The 21,756-nt window shown below is 39.1% G+C and overlaps 1 protein-coding gene across 1 annotated transcript; it reads right to left on the reverse strand.

Moving 5' to 3' along the window:
• Window positions 1–1,416: 1,416 nt before the first annotated feature.
• LOC134791216 (sodium/potassium-transporting ATPase subunit alpha-4-like) lies at window positions 1,417–18,035 on the reverse strand. Its single transcript, XM_063762190.1, has 2 exons — window positions 17,875–18,035; window positions 1,417–4,350 (listed from the first exon to the last, which is right to left on the reverse strand). The coding sequence occupies exons 1-2, from the start codon at window positions 18,019–18,021 to the stop codon at window positions 1,459–1,461; spliced, it is 3,039 nt and encodes a 1,012-aa protein (XP_063618260.1). The 5' UTR covers window positions 18,022–18,035; the 3' UTR covers window positions 1,417–1,458.
• Between the last annotated feature and the right edge of the window lie 3,721 nt (window positions 18,036–21,756).

A 21,756-nucleotide genomic window follows, 5' to 3' on the forward strand; every position in this document is an offset into this window, starting at 1 on the left:
TCCGTACCATATAAAAAAAAAAAACAAAAAAAAAAGCAAAAAAAAAAACGGTCACCCATCCAAGTACTGACCACTCCCGACGTTGCTTAACTTTGGTCAAAAATCACGTTTGTTGTATGGGAGCCCCATTTAAATCTTTATTTTATTCTGTTTTTAGTATTTGTTGTTATAGCGGCAACAGAAATACATCATCTGTGAAAATTTCAACTGTCTAGCTATCACCGTTCGTGATATACAGCCTGGTGACAGACGGACGGACGGACGGACGGACGGACAGCGGAGTCTTAGTAATAGGGTCCCGTTTTACCCTTTGGGTACGGAACCCTAAAAAGCTTGTAACAAAATATAATGTTATAACATACCTGACAGTTCGAGTACAAACAGCAACACTCTTAACTGTCCATCGGTGGACCGTATTACAAAAAAACCGGGCAAGTGCGAGTCGGACTCGCGCACGAAGGGTTCCGTACCATAATGCAAAAAAAAAAACAAAAAAAAAAGCAAAAAAAAAAACGGTCACCCATCCAAATACTGACCACTCCCGACGTTGCTTAACTTTGGTCAAAAATCACGTTTGTTGTATGGGAGCCCCATTTAAATCTTTATTTTATTCTGTTTTTAGTATTTGTTGTTATAGCGGCAACAGAAATACATCATCTGTGAAAATTTCAACTGTCTAGCTATCACGGTTCGTGAGATACAGCCTGGTGACAGACGGACGGACGGACGGACAGCGAAGTCTTAGTAATAGGGTCCCGTTTTACCCTTTGGGTACGGAACCCTAAAAAGCATAAGGTCCACCGATGGGCAGTTAAGAGTGTGGGCGATGGTACAGTACAAATACGTGATACATACTTTTTTAAGGTACTACGTTACTCGTAAGCATTTACTTACTTCGTAGAAGTCTCTCCTCTGCGATCTCAATAATGTGCAATTAAATCTATTTCAACGTGAACCTGTGCCATATGCGTCTACAGTGTTGCAATAATAAAGTCATTAATAAACCAAGAATATATTCAATTAGCTTTTAATTAGTTGCTAGAACCCTACTTCCAGGGCAGCTGAATACGCGATTAAGTTTTATCCGCAAAAAACGCCTTCATTGAAGCGAGAAACAAATTTTCTAAATAGTCTAATTTTAATTTGCTTTATGTTCAAGATAGACCTTGTTCATAAGTAATTAAAGTTTACACTTTACGCAGTAAGCTTTATATAAAAGCGGTTTGAAAAAGAGTTCATGTCGTGTTGGTAAAAACTTGCTCAGGCCATATCGAAAGCCGGTCAATTACAATGTTACACGAGCCGACTCGCAGGAAACGCGCTAACCAACTAGGCTTTGGAGGTACCTAATAAACTAGAACTCATTGCTATGTAAAATTAATTTAATAAAACTTAAACAATAACTTTCACCATAAATTAAAACTTAAACAGGAATTCAAATACATTAAAGAGCTAAAGCTAATAGTAAAGCTCCGTGGAGACCCAGTCGCTCATGTTGTTCCTAATGATGTACCTCCTCAGCTCATCGAAAAAAATCATCAGCACGCAGAACGGGATCGCGAGAAAGAAGTGGTGCGCGGGAAGAGACTCCGTGCCGAACACAATGTTACAACCGGGCACGTACGTCACTATCACCGCCGCCAGCAAATCCACCACAATACTGGCGTTCAACACGTGGTTCCTCATGCCCTTCTTGAACAACGAAATCCGGCGTGTCTTGCAAATAATCACGTCAGCGATCTGGGCCCAGCAAGTAGCCACGAAGTAAGCCGTCTGCGCACGTTTCTCTATTTTTTTCCTGTCATCAAAATGCCAAATTCGGCCGAGCGTATCTTCCACGGTAGCGTCCTTCTTTTCCCAATTGTTGCGAATGAAGAAAAGGCTCGACGGGAAAAATCCGCTCTCTGCGAACACTATGAAATAACTAAATATGCCAGCAAAAAATTGGATCAGTCCGATCTGGAAATAAGCCATATATATCAAGTATTTGTTGACTAGGTGATCGGAAAGCTTTCGCGGTGGTATGGACATAATGTCTTCCTCGGAAGCCTCGTAAGCCAGGCTGATGGCGGGGAGCAGGTCCGTACCCACATTGATGACCAGGATAAGCATCAGCGTTAACGGTAACGGTATCCCCAGGATCGCATACAGAACAAACGGCAGCATTTCTGGCGTATTCGACGTTAGCGTGTAAGCGATAGTCTTCTTCAAATTATCGAATATTCTCCTCCCCTCTTGCACGCCCAGCACAATGGATGAGAAATTGTCGTCCAAGAGTATCATGTCTGCGGCTTTTTTGGATACTTCAGTGCCGGTAATCCCCATCGCTATGCCGATATCGGCCTTTTTCAGCGCCGGCGAGTCATTGACGCCATCACCGGTCACCGCTACGCAGTACTTCAGCGATTGGAAGGCTTCAACTATCATCAGTTTCTGCTGGGGACTGGTGCGAGCGAACGTGATCTCGTCGTATTTTGTTAAAGTATTCTTGAGATCCGATTCCCCCATTTTCCTGAGGTCGTCGCCGGTGATGACGGTGGCGGTGAACAGCTTGCGCACGTGAGGCGGCACGTCCGCCACCTCGATGTGGTGCTCGAAGGCGTAGTCGTAGGCGGTGGGCCGCGTGATGGTGCCGCACCTGCGCGAGATGGCCAGCGCCGTCACGGGGTGATCCCCCGTCACCATCACCACCCTGATCCCCGCCTGCCGGCATATATTTATGTACAGGTCGATATCCTCCCTCGGGGGATCTATCATTGATATCGCACCGATGAATGTCAAATTCTCGAGAGGAAAGTTACGCTGCTCCGTGTCGAATTCATAATCGGCAGGAAATTCTGACATTGGAAGCTGTATATCGCCGTAGCCTATGACGCGCTCGCCCATGTTGGCAAGTTTTATAAAGTTGACTTTCAGATCCCTCTTGAGCTGCACGCTCATCGGCACCCGCCCGTCGTCGGTCGCTATTTCCGCGCAGCGCTCCAGAATTATTTCGGGGGCGCCTTTCATGATCAAAGCAAAGTGAGCCAGACGCGGGTGCCCGGGCACTTCTTGTAGGCGATGAATGGTCACTTGATATTTCCAAACCGAGCTGAACGGTATTTCAGCGACTTTCGGGTTTTCCTGCTGCGTTTGGGTCGCCGAGCGGGCATCCTCCATGTATCGCAATATTGCACATTCCGAAGCGTCTCCGATAATCTTCCTCTTTGCAATCGGTAACATGCGGGTCTCGTGAGCGAACTGAGCTCTAAGATTAAGGGATGCATCTAAACATAATTCTGCATAGGTAGGGTCAGACACGTGAGTGTGATCCGCCTTTTCGTATATACGAAAGTTGCAGAACAGATGAGATACACTCATTCGGTTTTCAGTTAACGTTCCCGTCTTGTCAGAGCATATGACGGAGGTCGAGCCCAAAGTTTCTACAGCTTGCAGACTCTTGGCGAGGCAATTTTTTTTCTTTAACTGCTTGGCGGATAACGTCATGCAGACTGTCAGAGTGACGATGAGTCCTTCTGGTACGTTTGCCAGGATTATGCCGAGCATGTACTGCAGGGCACTGAGCCAATTATTCTGCGCCAAATACACCATGATGAAGAAGATAATTCCAAAACCAAACGCAACTATGCATATTATTTTGATGAAACGAGTGATCTCTTTAGCGATGGGAGTTTCGACTTTCTCTAGGCCGGTGACGAGGCCGGCAATTTTTCCTATCTGCGTGTTTTCTCCGGTGTCGACGACCATGGCCCTCGCGCTACCTTCCACAATAGGACAAGTGAAGAAAGCCATGTTTTTCGATTCGAGGGGGTTGACGTTGGTGAACTCGGTGCGGTGGACGACCGGCTTGGACTCTCCGGTCATGGACGACATGTCGGTGGAGAAGGTGGTGCAGGACAAGATGCGCACGTCGGCCGGGACCGTCTCCCCCGCCTTCATCTCGACGATGTCACCAATCACTATATCACTGTTAGGTATTATTTTTATAATTCCGTCCCTAACGACTGTAGCGTTCGGTGGGATGAGGTTTTCGAATCCGCTCATGGTGGCCACGTTTTGGGCTTCTACGTAGAATCCGAACGCGCCCGTTCCTATGATGGTGACGGTGATAACGATGCCGAGATAGAGGTATTCGTACTTGTTGTGTCCGCCGCCGTGGCCCGTGTCGATCAGGTCGGAGGTGCCGAAGGCGATGAAGTTGAGGATGGCGCCGGCCCACAGGACGCACTGGAACCACCCGAAGAAGTTGTGGCGGAAGAGCTTCCAGTAGCTGGTGCCGTGGAGGTCCTTGAGGGCGTTGGGGCCGTGCAGCTGCAGGAGCTCGGCCGCTTTGCCCTCGGAGAGCCCATCCTTGAAAAAAAGTCAAAAACGGCATTTTATTTTATTTCGGCTCAAATCCGGGATAAGAAGCGTGCACCGTGCACAAAGCAGCTGAGGGCGACAAGAATCTGAAATAATTAGGTACCTACATACCTTACCTAAAATCACCCACTAACGGTTACGCGCTTTAAAATGGAGACCTAGGGTCCCTGATACATGTATTAAGCGAGTGACTTTTATAGTAGGTTGTGTTACAAGGGATCAAAATGATATATTTCCGTCAAGGGCGTACATTGAATCCTGAGCGTAGTGAGGGATTCAAGTGTTAACGCCCAAAACGAAATAATTTTGATACCTTGTGACACATACTGCTTTTCACATCAACTATGAGGAAAATAAAAAAATCTTAGTGTTGACACAAAGTATTATGTTTCAAAATATTAATCAAGCTAAAAAAAGAATGCAAAAAATAAGAAAAACAGTGTCCTAGAACAGAAAAGTGCCACTTTGATCCCCCCTAGCAGGGAGGAAAAGTGGCACTTTGATCCCTCCTAGCGGGGAAGAAAAAGTCTTTTTCCGAATAGGTTATGTGAAAAAACTATATAAGTTAAACCGTAAAATTAACTTAATATAAAGTTAAATGGGTAGAAACACACTGAGACACTCTAGAGATGCACTTGTTTTCCATACCTACTGATATCCTCATACTGTTTCTCTCGCCCCCGACCAAATTACTTAATGTTCCTTTTGCCCCACATGACCCTTCTCGTGTCGATGGTTTCAGAATGTGCGAGACCAGAAGGTAGCGAACTCGCATCACGGGCATTAAAATTATTACCAGTAGGTAATAACGTACGTAGTAACGTAGTAACGTAAAGACCGGTTGCTTTCTACGGTCAAAACTCGAATCCTCAACTTCTTTGGACACGTGTCTCGGCGAGATGGAACATCCATAGAACGCCTAGTTGTGCAAGGAAGAGTGGGAGGTGACAGGGCTAGAGGAAGATCGCCAATGAGATGGACCGACCAAATCAAAGCCAGTGTGTTGGCCACAGTAAGCGAATGCTCACGGAAAGCAGCTCTACGGGAGGAATGGCGACGTGTCGTTAAACAAGTCGCTCAAAAGTCTACATAATGGCCACGACCACTCTGTCAAGAGTGTAACGAAGAAGAAGAAGATATAACCGGCACAAAGAACCAGTATTTAGCGCCATGAGTTGTTGTCGGCCGACAACTATGGAAGCAGTGTGAATCTCGCGACCTAAAAGCGGAAGCACCGTGAATTTCTCGGCGCTTGGCGACGTTTGGTTCTCGTGGTTCTTGCGGGCGTGCCCCGATTGCGGCAATTTCATTATTTGGTATGGCTTGGCTTGGCTTCTCTATATGAAGTAATAATAACTCAATAATCACGGCATGTGTATTCTGCCTAACCTAACCTATGGCGCTCAAACATGGTAATTAACGAAGGCTCTAAAGTCCAAACTCAAGGTCTGCCAGCGACTGATGGAGCACAGTATACTATATATACTCTAAATCATAATTAGATTCCAAAAAAAGTAAGACAATGTTGCCACTTTTTACTAGCGCGTCTTGTATTTATGTAAAAATAAGTAAATAAAAGTACTTTTTTAAATCGTCGGAGTAAAATCTATATACATACATATAAATTATATGATATAATAAAGCTGAAGAGGGTCGAAAGTCTGTACATGGAAGATATTCGAAAAAAAGTTGGCTGGGGATACTTAGAATCGATAACAGAACACGTTCCAACAGTTTTTAGAATTTTTGTCTGTTTGTCTGTTTATTTGAACGCGCATCACGTGAAAACGGCTGAACGGATTTTGATGCAAACTTTACTAATCTATCGAGAATATCCCCGGCCAGGTTATAGGCTATAAAAAATTCAACCCCTAAAAGGGGGGGGGGTAGCCACAACACTCGATTGACTTAAGTTTGCCCCTGAATCTTATGGCGCTACTTAGGAAGGAGGGGCAAACTTATTTCAAATATGTGCTACCACTATAGAGTACCCTGGTAAACTAACAGATGGCGCTGAATTTAATACGTGTTGACATGAATAAGTCACCGAGGAAGGATTTTGCCAAATTAACTCTAAGTTTAGAAGAGAGGGTACGGATATCAACAAATTTAATTGAATAATTATGTTGATTTAATAATACAACAAAATTAAACGACAGTAAATTAATTACCCCTCATTGCACAGTGCCATCTTTTGGGGAACTCAGTAAACATTAAGTAATCAAGAAAACTAAAAATTAGTTTACATAGTGGTAAAATAAACACACATTTCAACACGCGTATAATTGCATAATTATTTAAAATGATTAATTTTCTCCGTCATGAATTATACCTAATCGTAATTATATCGCATCCATATCAAATCCATATTCATACGTATACAGCACTTAATAATGGCCACGAAGGGAGGTACTTTGAAAAAAAAATATTGACCTCTGTCATTTGCAGTGCCGGATTAACCCTTTTAAGCAAAATAAGCACTTGCTTAGGGCACCACGTCTAGGGGACACCAAAACGGTAGGCAAAAAAACGCACAGGCTGCATCAGCATTGCAGTCGTCGTGGAGTAGGTACCTACATGAAACTTTTATACGTGTACAAGTACCCATCTAATAACGAAGGGTCGTAGGGATTAAGGGGCCGGTATATGACGTTTTCGATTTAGACCTCACTTTGTAACCATAATTTGTTCAATAAATGTTTGATAATTGCATTAAATTACACGTAAATTTATTCACGAAGAAACCGTGTACCGACTCTTTATGCCATTATATTTTTAATTTGCTGTTGTTCTCTACAAATCGACACTAAAAGTGTCAAAAAATCAAAATATGGAGTTCCGTTTGAGACAGAAGCAAAACAATTTTGTCTTTGACAGTAATTGAATTATTGTATGATTTTGGAAGCTAGATAGTTCAGCTACCAATTTATTATCGATTTATATTTTTACTCACAAAGACAACACAGAAATTCAATCTCAAATGTAAACTTTCGAACAATTTCCATACATTGACGACATCACTCAAAATTCTTCTTCAAGTCAGATGCCCGTTGGGGCTACACCGGAGCACACGTGTACTTCTTCAAATGAAAATGACAGCTTGATTTTCTTGCTTTTGACAATTATATTGACATTAAATCATATACGCACACGAGAAAGCATACCAGTAGATAAAATGTATTTCAAAAAATAGGGTACATAAATATCAGCTCGCGTCTCATTTAAATTTCATTTGCTGTTATTTACGGGTCATTATTGTTGAAAACCGCAGTAAACTATCTTAAAATAATACGATTACAGTCGAATTTAAGTATTATCTTCCTTCAAAACTCGCTTAAAATGAAAAAAGTTTAAAGACTCATCTTTACTGATTGGGATCAATTTTTATTATGCTGGTATCATTTTGCGTCATTTTAAAAACGTATTTGACTTCTGTATGTCAATGAATTTTGATGACAACTGTAATCTTGTATTATATTATAGAACTTTTATATTAAAATATTGCCTATTAACAGGAAGAGTTATGTAATTCGTATAAGTAATACCTGAAAGTCTTGTAACTAGATCTGTAATACCATGGATTGCGACGAATAAATTATTATGATTATGCCGTTCGTTCCGTCTATATGTATAATGCGTGTAAGGTGTATTCGGGTAATACCGAATGTCGGATAATTCCGAAATTCAGATGAAAATCACCCTTAATTCCATCATAATAAAAGTCTCTTTTCGGAATTATCCGACAGTTTTCGACATTCGGAATTACCCGAGTAAACCTTACGTGCTGTTCTCTGAAAATCTTCAAGAAAAAATAAAGGCTAGACCAGCACTAAGTACTAGCAAGTTTTTGCGGCTTTGGAGACCGAGATGAAGCTTACAGGCCAATAGCGTTGTGGCCTGGTTATTGTTATGTATACCTATGTATCGAATGTTTTATAAATTTACTATAAAAAGCAATGTTTTATTTCGATTAGGTCTACATTTTGTGCATATTGCATATCTGAAATATTTTCGTACTAAACTTGAAACTTTCGTTGAAACTAAATAAAATAATTATTCCAAATGTACAGTCACCTGCAATTTATGTTACACAACGAAGGCCGCAAAAATATCTGACACGATCTTATTTGTAGAACCATAAGAGCATGTCACATATTTTTGCGACCTTCGAAGAGTAGGTACCGTCATTACTCATTATCATCAACTTTGCCCGCTTTTTTTTTAAACACGAATTTCTCAAAAAAAATCACATCATATGACTTTTTTTTGCTCAGCACGTCCATTGTGATCAAACGCATCAGTTTATGTGAAGAAAACATTTTTTTATCGTGTTTTTACCCATTTTTTTGCGTTTTAGAGGGCGGGCAAATAAAAAAATATCCGGGGTTCTCGCCAACATTGCCCACGTCAATTTGGTATTCAAATACAGCTCGTATATATGATGATGATGTCTAAGGATCACTTAAAGGTTTTGGGCAATCCTACCATTCCCTGTTAATAACTTAGCGATAAGTGAAATAAAAACTTTTAAATAAATTTGCTGGGCAATGTTGCCTACCCGTTTTTGCCCATTTCCAAATAAGGCTCGCCTAAGCATTTTACAAAGGCTAGGGTTGTCACTTTTGAGAAAATCTGTTACAATAGTTTAAGGACCAAAAATATGATTTTTGTCGTGTTTTTATTCGTTAACGGGATAAAACATCTAAATAAAGGATAATAAGACAAATTAAATACAGTATATATTTATAAACTTATTTTAGTGTACAAACATAACCTTCTTTTACTTGCGAAGTTGGGTAAATTAGATGAAAGTGACAACCCTAATCCGTTTTTGGTGGTGGGCAATGTTGGTATGGATGCCAAATTACCGGATTACTTTGCCCACCGCTAAAACTTTTGTGTATTTAGGCCTTATTAGTTTAAATCTCAATAGACATAATCTATGCTTCATGTGTTATAACTGAAACCCGGAAATATTTGTCAAAGGGTTCTCAATTTTTTCTACTTGCATTCATTATTTATCAATTTTTTGCCCGCCGAAATATACCCTATATTAGACAACTCGCTCAAACTCAAAATTCCCAAGTCAAGTTATGCACAAGTTTGGCATATACTTTGTCAGAAATATAACCAATTTTCTACTAAAAACAGCAGGGTGGCCATAACTATTATCAATTTTTCTACATTAACGAATTTGTTTAAAATTGTCGTTTTGGGCAAAGTTTCCCTGGAGGCAAAGTTGGCGCTAATGACGTAACATATTATTGCAGGTACACAAATGTTTCGGTGATTTTGAGATTATTTTCCAGGTTAGTTTACTAACAATCAAGTTATGCAGATACCGATTTCGTGAACGTATTAAGTAGTAAGGTACCGCTATTGTTTAGCGATACCGATTATTTTTGAAGGTAAAACTATACCGGTTGAAATATAAAGATATTAAAATTACAGCAGGGACAATCATTTTTTATAGGTGTACCTAAACCATCATTGGCCGAGCGTTAGCAAAGGTCTCCGTTTCAGCTTGGGCAAAAATGCTTTTGTATGTTCTCCTTTGCAGATCACATTTCTCAACTGATTCTCGTGAAAATTTGTAAGCAGGTTCGATAGAACTATTCTGTTTCGCTTTATCCGCCAAAATGGAATTGCCACCCTGCTGAAACTTTATTTATTTAAATTCCTATTGAATGGATTTTGCACCTTATGAAAAACCGTAAAGAGTAGTAAATAACATTTTACATCTGACTTAATGACATCTTGTTTTATTCGCTTTAATTGTACAAAACGCGTATCTCGACAAAGCAATAGTACGTAGTAAAACAGTCAACAATCAAATGAATTAAATAGGTACGTCACGTGTGACATGAACAGACAAGGAAAGCAAGATTAAATGCATTGTTTCTCTTTCATCTTTAAATGGAATGCTTTTACGCTCAAAGGAGGCTAGTGGTCAATACTAAACTAAAAGTCCAATCTTAAAAAAACATGATGGGTCACTGACCTGTCCCAGTAAAGTGAGGTAGTGTGCGTGAAGTGCGCTTGTGTGTGAAATGGGGTAAATTGACAGAATCTGATATTTTACCCACCGCTACCGTCGCCTTAAGTAAGAGAGTGAGGGTACGTAAGAACATCTCCAACGTAGGCTTTCGATTTGACCTTACGCGGAGGCCCTTAAAGTCATGGAAAAATATCTTGCTTTCGGGCTTGCGGCCAGTCGATTTTTTCGACATAGGTTACCGATTTTATAGCGAATTTTGCTCTCTTGCACGCCAGATTTGTTGGCCAAGCCGAGTTGCTCCTTAGCCGCGATCCTGAGACCTAACTGTCAAAGTGTTATAAGGGGCCCCGTGAAAGCCGAAAACTAAAAGCATCCTATCAAGTAGCGCTTTCGAGTGAAGCCAAAGAGCGAGCAGTAGAAGAGTCGTGATTACATGCATAGATTCGATTTCAAGTCACTCTTTTGCAGTTCGGCGTTAGGTCTTATGTGAGGCCTTCTGCCTTACGGCAAAGTTGATCTTCTGCCTTAATTACACTTGGGCGTGGATCCAAATCCAAGCTTTCCTCTTTCGCAGCTGGGCCTTCTGCCTTGCTCACACTTCGCCAATTCAATTCACTTGGTCAATTCCAAGCTCTGCTTTCTTGCATCTTTTCACCTCTCTTGCATCAAACAACCTCGCTGAGACCCTTAAATATCGAGCCCTATGCGAAGCTAGGCCAGGCCTCCGTCACACGCTCAAGGCCACGCGCTATATGCCTACCGCTCGGCGTATCGTCGACGATACAACCGACAGAGGGCCGCCGAACGCCCGCCTGAACGCTCGCACCGCACGTTTCCCGCGCTTACGCTTCGAAATGCCGAAACCGCGTAATTATTGTGCAGTAAATGGGTGTAAAAGTCAAAAAACAAAGGAAAAAGCCTATAATAAAGATTCATCTTTTTATGGCGGGCTAAAGGTCCCACCTGAAACGTTTAAGAATTATATTGAAGGGTTAGAAAAAGTATTTTTAAATAATTTTGACGACGTAATAATTAATCGGCCTGGTAGCACCGAATTACAACTTTAAAAACCGTTGATTTTCCGTTGCTTTGCTCCTGAGTATTTAATAAAATTATTTACGCAATTTAGGATATTTACAACTATAAAATTTAATAACAGAGAATTCCGAGAAGGGAAAAAAATATAAATCATTATATAAAACTAAAACATATTTGATTGACTAATAAAAAATATGGTTGATCCGCAACATTCGTTTTATTACAATAATCATCATAGGTAGATGCCTACAACCCTAGCGCATTCTTACGATGACGCGTTAGCACGTGACTCGCACGGCGGGCAACACAGTCTCGACTCTTTGTGCGCGTACTTATGGTACATTTCTTCTTGTCCTGAGCAGCAGGTATTATTATTAAGGTTTTGTAGGCTATTATAGCGTAGGTATTTTCGCTTTTGTTTGGGAATGAAGTATCTGTTACGTAGTAACTATTTATTAATCTGTGGCTAGGCTGATAAAAAACTGTCCCATCCCTTCTCTATATGAAATACTGGATTCGCGCCTGGTTGGGACGAAAAGTAAAAATGTACAACTATCTATCAAATTGTGTTTTTTATATCGAAAAATTTTCGCGCTCGCTTCGCTCGCGTTTTGAATAACTTTCTAAGATATGATAAAGGTGACATTCGGGTGGCGACTGCAGCAGAATTATTCTGTTGCAACGTTACTGCTGCAGCACTGTCAATTTTCAATGTGACTGATTTCCATGATAAAAGTAAAAATGTACAACTGTCTATCAAATTGCGTTTTTTTATATCGAAAAATTTTCGCGCTCGCTTCGCTCGCGTTTTCAATAACTTTCTAACATATGACAAAGGTGACATTCGGGTGGCGACTGGAGCAGCATTACTCTGTTGCAACGTTACTGCTGCAGCACTGTCAATTTTCGTGATAAAATTATGTGACTGATTTCCATGATAAAAGTAATAATGTACCTACATCTGTCTATCAAATTGCGTTTTTTATATCGAAAAATTTTCGCGCTCGCTTCGCTCACGTTTTCAATAACTTTCTAACACATGATAAAAGTGACATTCGGATAGCGACTGCAGCAGCATTACTCTGTTGCAACGTTACTGCTGCCACACTGTCAATTTTCGTGATAAAATGATGTGACTTATTTCCATACTAAAAGTAAAAATGTACAACTGTCTATCAAATTGCGTTTTTTATATCGAAAAATTTTCGCGCTCGCTTCGCTCGCGTTTTCATTAACTTTCTAAGATATGATAAAGGTGACGTTCGGGTGGCGTCTGCAGCAGAATTATTCTGTTGCAACGTTACTGCTGCAGCACTGTCAATTTTCGTGATAAAATGATGTGACTGATTTCCATGATAAAAGTAAAAATGTACAACTGTCTATCAAATTGCGTTTTTTATATCGAAAAATTTTCGCGCTCGATTCGCTCGCTTTTTCAATTACTTTCTAAGATATGACAAAGGTGACATTCGGGTGGCGACAGCAGCAGCATTAGGTACTCTGTTGCAACGTTACTGCTGCGTCACTGTCAATTTTCGTGATAAAATGATGTGACTGATTTCCATTCTCAGCTGTAATGCGGCAATGAACGTCACTCAATTTACCAAATAATTCAATGTAATCTTGATGACCCTAGGGAGAGGGGGCACCATGGTCTAGAAATGCTTAGGGCATCAAAATATCTTAATCCGGCACTGGTTGTTTGCGGAGTCAAACGATTTGGGACTCGCATTTTATACGCATTTCCATGCCTTCCCGAAAAAAATTGAATCATTCGCGAAAGTCTCGCAACGCATTGAGGTTACAAGGGGCACGTGGTCTTCCTCAGGAGTCTGAATAAGGCCACGGTGAGTGGCGCTCTAGCCAGGCAGGCCGCTTCGCTTTCGCTCGCGCGCGTATACCTTACTGTATCGTCCGATATACACCTACTACTTTGTCGTTTAAATCACGTGTAACATTTTAATAAGGGCGAATAAACCTATTGATTTTGGAGTGTAGTTTTATTTAGTGGTACCTAACTGTAAAATATTTTATCTGGACTACAGTCCTCTAGCATATCCATCTGTCAACTTTACTTCAAGTTCCGCCTCCAGGGGAGAGGGAGAGAAATTAGGATTAGAAATTAGCCGCTTACTGACACAGACCGAATTCCACGCGGGCGGAGCCGCGGGCACAGCTAGTTACCAATAAATAAATTATCTTAGCGTATTTATTTATACTAGTAGTTCGCCCCGAACTGAGAACTCGCAGTTAACCAAAAATTATTATAGAGCGATTGACTTTGTTGCACCTACTTAGGTATCGTATAGTGCGTCATAAAATAGTAGAAAATAAATGAGAGCACCACTTTCTACGTAACTGTCATATTTTTGACGTAAAATGCTTACACATGGCAACAATTTAGTATGGACATTTTTGAGTTCCATTTTATTCAATTTCTACTATTTCATGTCGCACTATAGGCTGCAATGGATCAAAAATCGCCTGGATTTATTGCAAGGTCTGTGGAGCCCTTGACTAATCGATTTAAGCATAGAGTAGTATATATAATATATAGGACAACGAGAACCCTCTCGTGGAACTTTGCATCCATTTTGAAGTGCCATCTGTAATTCTTAACCAGAAATACGAGGGTCGCACTGAAATATTCGGGAATGGGACACTTAGAAATAACATAATAGAAACAGGCATATAATTTATAAAAATGTAACTCTTTATAAAACTTTTAAGGTATATTCCATTTGGTTGTCATTTATATTTAAGAATTACTGGCAATTTGAAAATTGTATGTCGAACATTATTTGAATTTTTGGCCAAGTGATTTTTCGGATCATATTTTTAAACGGTTTTCAATATGCCCTCAGCGAACAAATAAAAGTTACAATGGGCTTCTGTTATTTTTTTATGAACTAGAGTTCATCGTACGCTCGTTTGCAGTTAAAATTAAATATGAAAGTCACTTTCATTTTATCCCATGGGTGATCTTAAAGAAGCATGTCATTCCAAAGCGACGTCAAAAATTAAAATCGCATTTGTGCTGTTAATTAAAAAGACTGCCAAAAAAGTTGCATATCGGCAGATTTCGACATTCCTAAATATTCATATGACAACAGTAAAAAAATCTTTTATATATATATATATATGTAAAAAAACTTCAATTCCGTTGGCTACTCCACGAATTTCATACAAAACCACTAAGGCCCCAAAATCGCCATACAAAAAGGACTTTGGGATTATGAGCCGTGTGCATTACAGAATGATTACTTTCAAAAGAAAATTTATATGCGTGGTCAGTTTGAGTTTAAGTATGTATTAAAATAAAGATTGACCGTCTAGATGCGACAGTTTTCTCTATTCCCGACATTTTCAGTGCAACCCTCGTATCAACGTCAATATCAGGGGGGGAGAGGCATAAATAGCGTCTAAGTATGTTGCGAACGTAAAAAACTTTGACTTTGAAGAAAGGCTTCAGGATATTTATTAATACACGAAAACAGATTAGATACTTTTAACTTGACTGTTGATGTAAATAAATTACCTATCATACACGGCTGGAATAACACACAATTGACCACGAAAAACAATTACACGCAGCAGGTTGTGAATCTACCCGCCATAATTTTTCTAAATTTTTTGGTAATAAAGTTCTCAGCGACTGTGATGGCGTATGAAACTTTTTTCTTTTAACATTGTAAAACTGAAAGTATTTTTATTTATCTGAATTATGTCGTAGTACAGACAATAAATGGGGTGTTTTAATAACAAAACTTCCGTGAGTGACCCGTATTAATATATTTAATAAATGGGATGTTATAATATTTTGAGTTTTATTTGACAAAGTTGTTTTTTGTGACAATCGCCTCCATGGCAAAGATGTTCATAAATAATCTGTTCTAACAGATGTTTTTTTGTTTGATCCATGCCTTAGATACAAGACTTTTAAGACGTTCTGACGAATTAAGTGAAGCCATATTTAAAAAAAGTTTAGCGTTAAGTAATATAGATGTCGCTATTTTTTCGAATAAAGTGCTTTATATACGACTGTCCCTCCCCTAGATTTAAGTCATCATATATTCTTTGGTCATCATAGAAATCATAGAGATTAAAATAAACTGTATCTGTGCTAAGCCGAAATATTTCCTGTCAAATGTCAAATACCTATACTTATTATATTTATATTATTTTATTTTTATCTTGCTAATTATTTCAAAAAGGTAAATTTAAAAACGATATTATTAAAGTGCAAACCGAGCACTTTCATTTGATACTAAATTCGACCATGTTTTTTGCAAATAAAATGACCAGAATAGCTAGGCCTCTCACAAACAGCTTTTTGGCCTTCTATGCTCTTCTACCTCAATAATCCCTTAATCGAGCCTGCTCATAATTTAATCACTAAAATATAATGCCCTCAATTACACGTTTACCCAATTTCATTTAAATTAGAACAAATTTACTTAAGTTCTTGAGTATCAAACTATCTTCTGACAGTTCAGCTTAAAAACATCGAAATGCCGGGACGTGCCGCTAGCCAGCCGCGTGATCCAAGTCGAATGTAAGAACTTCGCTTCGCTTCGCTCGCTCGTTCGATAAGAACTTCGCTTCGCTTCGCTCGCTCGTTCGAAAAAGGAATTTACTATTTTACAAACAAATTATTGCAGTGGCATGGCAACATTGTCTTACTTTTTTTGGAATCTAATTATGATTTAGAGTTTAGGTGTTCGCAGATCTGATAGAATCAGAAACACCGGAACTGCGCTCCAGAACTCGAGTTGATGTAGGTGTCAAGACCGCTAAGCTTAACCCATTCATGGCCACGAACCGCTGAGCGTACACAATACGCCGGGCCACCATACAAACCGTTTTTAGCTAAAACGTATGACTCAGCTTATGGGTCTCGAGCCTGGCGCGCACGGTAAATAAATCGCCGCTTATGAAGCCGGCCAGTTGAACAGCATTATGCTACATTTTTACTAACCACCGTTTTTCTGTGCCTATCAAAAAAAACTAATTACTTATTGCAGTTTGGTTAGGCGGGTTCAAATTCCGGTAATCCATAGCCATGGTCACAAAATACGAAATCACAACAGCACACGAGGAGTATAAAGTCGTCCACGAATAAATCGTGACTAAATAATATTTATTTCCCATGTTACTCCAAAATACATCTCTAATAGGGGGGATGGGATGAATCACTTCTTGAACTCTTGTGACAAATACGTCAAATACCACATGAAAAATAATACCGCCGCCGCCGCTCGGATGCATTCCTTGTTTATTGTCCAAGTGTGTCCGATAAGCTTACACCTGGTCGGTCATTTATCTTTGTTTTGGTAAACGCCATTATATTAGTAACAATAGAGAACTTAAAATGTATTATAGTACTTACTTTCTAATCTGCCGTAGAAACCACGACGTTTTAAAGAACTTGTAAATATTTGTCACAAACTATTTGTAATACAATACATATTAGTTAGTGATGACTGTTTCAACCGCCTTGTTTTATATTGAAACGAAAAAAAAATTAACCTTAACATCATTGTTAGTAGGTAATTGCCTAAGATACAATACAACGATCACCAAATATTATGACATAAAAGTACAGTGGGAGAAAATCCTAGTTGCCTTACCCCTTATACAAAACAAAATATTATTATACTACGGTTTGGTTCCTACAAAATGTGGCTTACCATCATCCAAACAGTAATCGGTTGTAAAATGGTACAATATCAAATAGCTTCAACATGAAATAAGCTTTAAAACAAGCCAATAAAGTTTATTTTAGCCTGCTACGGAAACATTAGTAGTTTTTACAAGTAGCGCCAGGCCACGGTGACCCATACCTTGAGCCATGTCAATAACTTCTGAAATATATATATTTTTTGTATTTTTTAAATATGGATTTTTCTGTTTGCTGGCATCGCATATGTATCTAGAATTTCAGTATATTTACTATATTGCACTGATAGTAAACCAAACTTGAATATTCTAGACCCTGTTTTCATTAAAAAATACGTGTTTATAATTTTTTTACCTAATATACCTTGTAGAAATGGTTGTTAGCGTATATGATACTTACGTTATTACATCAAATTACGTTTCGTTTAAGTTTAAATCAGAATTTATTCAAGACACACATGTGAGTCACTGGGGCCCTGCGGAACTGTTTGAGCATGACCCATACGCTGAGTCGCTGGCCCTGAATGGGTTAAGCGGGACTGGGCGGGACATGTCTGCCGCATGCACCCTGAAAGGTGGGCCAAAATGGTTACCGAGTGGGACCCACGGACGGAACACCATCGATGGCGCAGGCCGGGGTTCAGACAGACCGAAAGGAGATGGCGGGACGACTTGGACGCATTTTATCCGGATTGGCGCGAAAGTACAAACCATAGGGTTGAGTGGAGGAAAGGAGGGGAGGCCTTTGCCCAGCAGTGGGACGGTAAACTAGGCTATTAATGTCATCATCATCCTACCTTAATGCTGGTACAGTAGAGGGCCTCCAGCTGCTGCGGCGACAGACAATGGTCCCCGTGGTGAGTCTCCTCGAGTGCGTGCGCCATCTCAGGCCCATGCTGCACCGACGTCACGCTGTTCCGTTTTGGTCTCTTACTGTCTGGCATTTTGGACCAATTCACAGTTCCTGTTTAATAACCCACTGCAATAACACAGCAACTGGTTATCTGACAATGAACTTGACAAAAACTGACGTTATATTTTTATAGTTTTCTAGAAATGTTATGTCCGTGTCATTAGTGATAGAGGTTTTAATAAAGACTCTATGAGAGTATTTCTGCAACATGAGCGCAAAATAGGTTGGTATTCTACCTGTCCAATTTAACTTAGTCCAATGTACATTGCGTCTCACTCTCTCACTAAACAAAATATGAGACGCAAATATACATTGGACAAAGAAATTGAACAGGTGGAACACTACCCTTATTTACGATATTACAAGTGCGGAAAAGAGGAAATTCAAATTGTTTTACAGGGGGGCAAGTTGTTGTTTAATATTGATAGCCGAGCATGCGAAAGATTCCAAAACTAAAGCATGAGCGTAGCGAGTGGTTCGAATTGAGGAATCTTGAGCGTTGAGAGGGTTTCAACACACGAGGGACAAGCAAACTTTGCTAGCAAGTGAAACAACATTTTTCACCAAACCAACGCGAGGAAAATACTAACTGTGAAACATTACAAATCAAATCCAAATGAATAGTATATAGGTATTAAATATTTATTATTCAAAATCATCACTTGAAACTCTATTCTCACTCTACTGGCCAACAAGTTCGAGGAAACAACTCAAAATAATTGCATCAGACTACTTTGCCACTCTTGTACTCGTACATAAAATTCAACTTTATCATCAGTTTTAGAAGAATAAAGACAACCTTTACGAGCTGAAACCACCAGGTGGAAAATAAGTTTTCTAAGAAATAAAACGTGAAGGTATAAGTCTAAAAACATTTTATTGCAAAAAATACCATTTATACAATTACGGTGATTTTACAGGTTGCTATTTTTACATAGTTACAAACATACGTACAATGTAGGTACATACATATAAACAGGACTCGTTATACTCTGAGAATTAATCGTTCGGTTCGCGTGCACTTGAAATAATTATTTTGGCATTTTTTGCTATGCATCTAGAACAATCTAGTTCGGTTCATTCGCAAACCTGGCACAAAATAAACATTCAAGTTATCCAATCAATTTATTTGTACAGCTCCCAGGGTTCGAAATAGTTATTTAGTTCGATACAAGTGCGAAAAATAGGAAATTCGCAACGAGTAGCGATAAAGTAAAACACGACCGAATGGAGTATTTTTAATCGATACGAGTTGCGAATTATCTATTCGCACATGTATCGTACAAAATTTTATAGTACATATGCCCCTTTAACTTTTTGACATAGTTACGTAATGTGCTAATTATCGCACTAGTGCGGTAAAGTAGCACCAGATGTACTGTAAAGATAATTATAGTCTTGATAATTAAATTAAGGACGCTTAGCACGAAGAATTACGTGCATTGACCTGTTCCTCTATGTCTAACGCACGCGCTTCATTATATAGCTGTCCCGCGCGCAGTGACATTAACGGGTCTCTATTGTTTCCCAAAAAGTTTTAAGCCATAATGTATTGTTTGTCCTCATTATCGTTAGTCATTATTTGTTTTTCTCAGAAACGCGTAACTTTTCAGGATTGCCATAAAACAAACCTAACCTGACCTAATCTATCTATATTCTACAGGATAACCTTACGAAAATCCTGAAAAGTTAACGGTTTCAGAATTATGACTAATGATAATATGACAAACAATACATTATGACTTAAAACTTTATGTCAGAACAAAGGGACCCCGACATTAACCGCCATCATCGTGGGCGGGACAGCATACCTATAATTACGCGCGTGCGATTAGATAGAAACAGGCGGGTCGATGTACTAAATTCTTTGTGCTAAGCGTCCTTTCTTTAATTATTTTGAAAATAACCTCCCATTTCTATATAAATGTAATTCTTTGTGAGGCAAATAGGTATTTCAGAGTCACACTAACCCGCCGCAAAAAGCCGCTCCCATACAATTGAAGTCACGCTCTCATTTTAAAACGAATTTTCTTTGTATAACATTTTTTAGCAAGGAAATCTAGCACCAGACACGATATAAGATAAGTGTTACGTAAACGTAGAGATTCGCGTAATTTAAATATGTCGTTTTAATATTAAAGTGTAACTTTAATTGTATAGGAGCGGCTTTTTGACGGTGGGGTTGTGTGACTCTAACATTAGAGTAATACATTTCCTAATTTCAAAAGATTCCTGCCAGGTTCCTTCAAGGTTCCAAGATTTGTTTACATTATTAATATTAACTTATAATTTATTAACAATAAAATACATTCAGGTTCATCTTAAAACTAAAACTGCTTACATAGGTACTTTATTTCATCGTAAATGAGGAGTTTATATTCAAAACCTGATTTGTCGGAAAAAAATCAAAGTTAATGTCATAGTTCATGTTATGTGTCTCTAGAAAATTCAAAATAGCACCTATATAAAATGTTTCGTTACCGCATAAATATTATTTTCACCTCATCAGCTCGAACAAGGGTACTTTGCTTCTTAAAAACAGTGAGCAAAATGCGATTTTGCTCACTGGGTCATTTTGTCTCACTCAGTGAGCAAAATCGCATTTTGCTCACTGATTGTGTCTCACTCAGTGAGCAAAATGCGATTTTGCTCACTGAGTGAGACAAAATGACATTCAAGTGACCTTTATAGTCATTTCAACATGCGGGGTCTAATACAAGTTCGATATACTTGGGTTCTATTATCTCTGTCCCTCTAGGTATGTTCTCACTGCTTAGGGTGAAAAATGTTGTGTACTACACGAGATCAAAGTTATTTACATCTCGTGCGCTTTTGAATCCCTTACTACGCTCAAGATTCTAAATTAGATTCACTCGCTACGCTCGTGAATCTATTATAGAATCTTTCGCTTGCACGGGACTCAAAATAAGCACTCGAAGAAATATCAAACTTTGATCTCTTGTTGTACAAATAACTATTCCCCATAGTATTTTGATTTTGTATATGAGTATTTTATCCAAAGAGTGTTGTCCGCAAGAATTTCTCATGCAAAAAGTGATTTGTCGCTTCAGCCGCTAACAGTCTATTTCCGCTATTCGTCTAAGGAGAAACCCTTTTTGTTTGGTTTGATGTAAACTTTTTCAAAGTAGGTACCTACCCTTACGTCAAACCGAAAAAAAATTTGGTGTTGCGAACATAATATGATTTGTCCATATAACGTTCGTGCATAAAAGGTTTTGTCCAATTCTCTAAGTCTAAGCAAAACATTATTTTCCCATTTTTAAATCGCAAAAATCTAAGTATAGGTATTTTGTATAGGTAGTTATTCCGTAACTAATACCATTTTGAAAATGGTATTAGTTTACAATATTCTTTTTAACTAACAGTGCAAAGTTTCAGTTGAATAAATTAGAAATATTAGGTTTTTCAGTTTGACATCACGGTGACAAATCAGAGGGCCTACCGCGAACCACGTTCGACGTGTTGCCCCTCTGTCGCACTTGTAAATTTGTACGTAAGTGCGACAGGGAGGCAACACGTCGAACGTGGTTCGCGGTAGGCCCTCAGGTTTTGAATATAACCTCCTCAAATTAAAATTTAGGAACTAACATAGATACATGCCTACAGTTTAAAATGCTACTAACAATAAACTAGTACATAAATTGTTCACAATATCACATAAAACATAATTTCTACAGTGATGTGTCTTGTACAGTCAGTGAGTTTTGCATTTTGTGTCATATTCAGTGATCGTACATTTGCCAGC

This window comes from Cydia splendana, chromosome 6 (assembly GCF_910591565.1).
Source record: "Cydia splendana chromosome 6, ilCydSple1.2, whole genome shotgun sequence".
NCBI lineage: Eukaryota > Metazoa > Arthropoda > Insecta > Lepidoptera > Tortricidae > Cydia > Cydia splendana.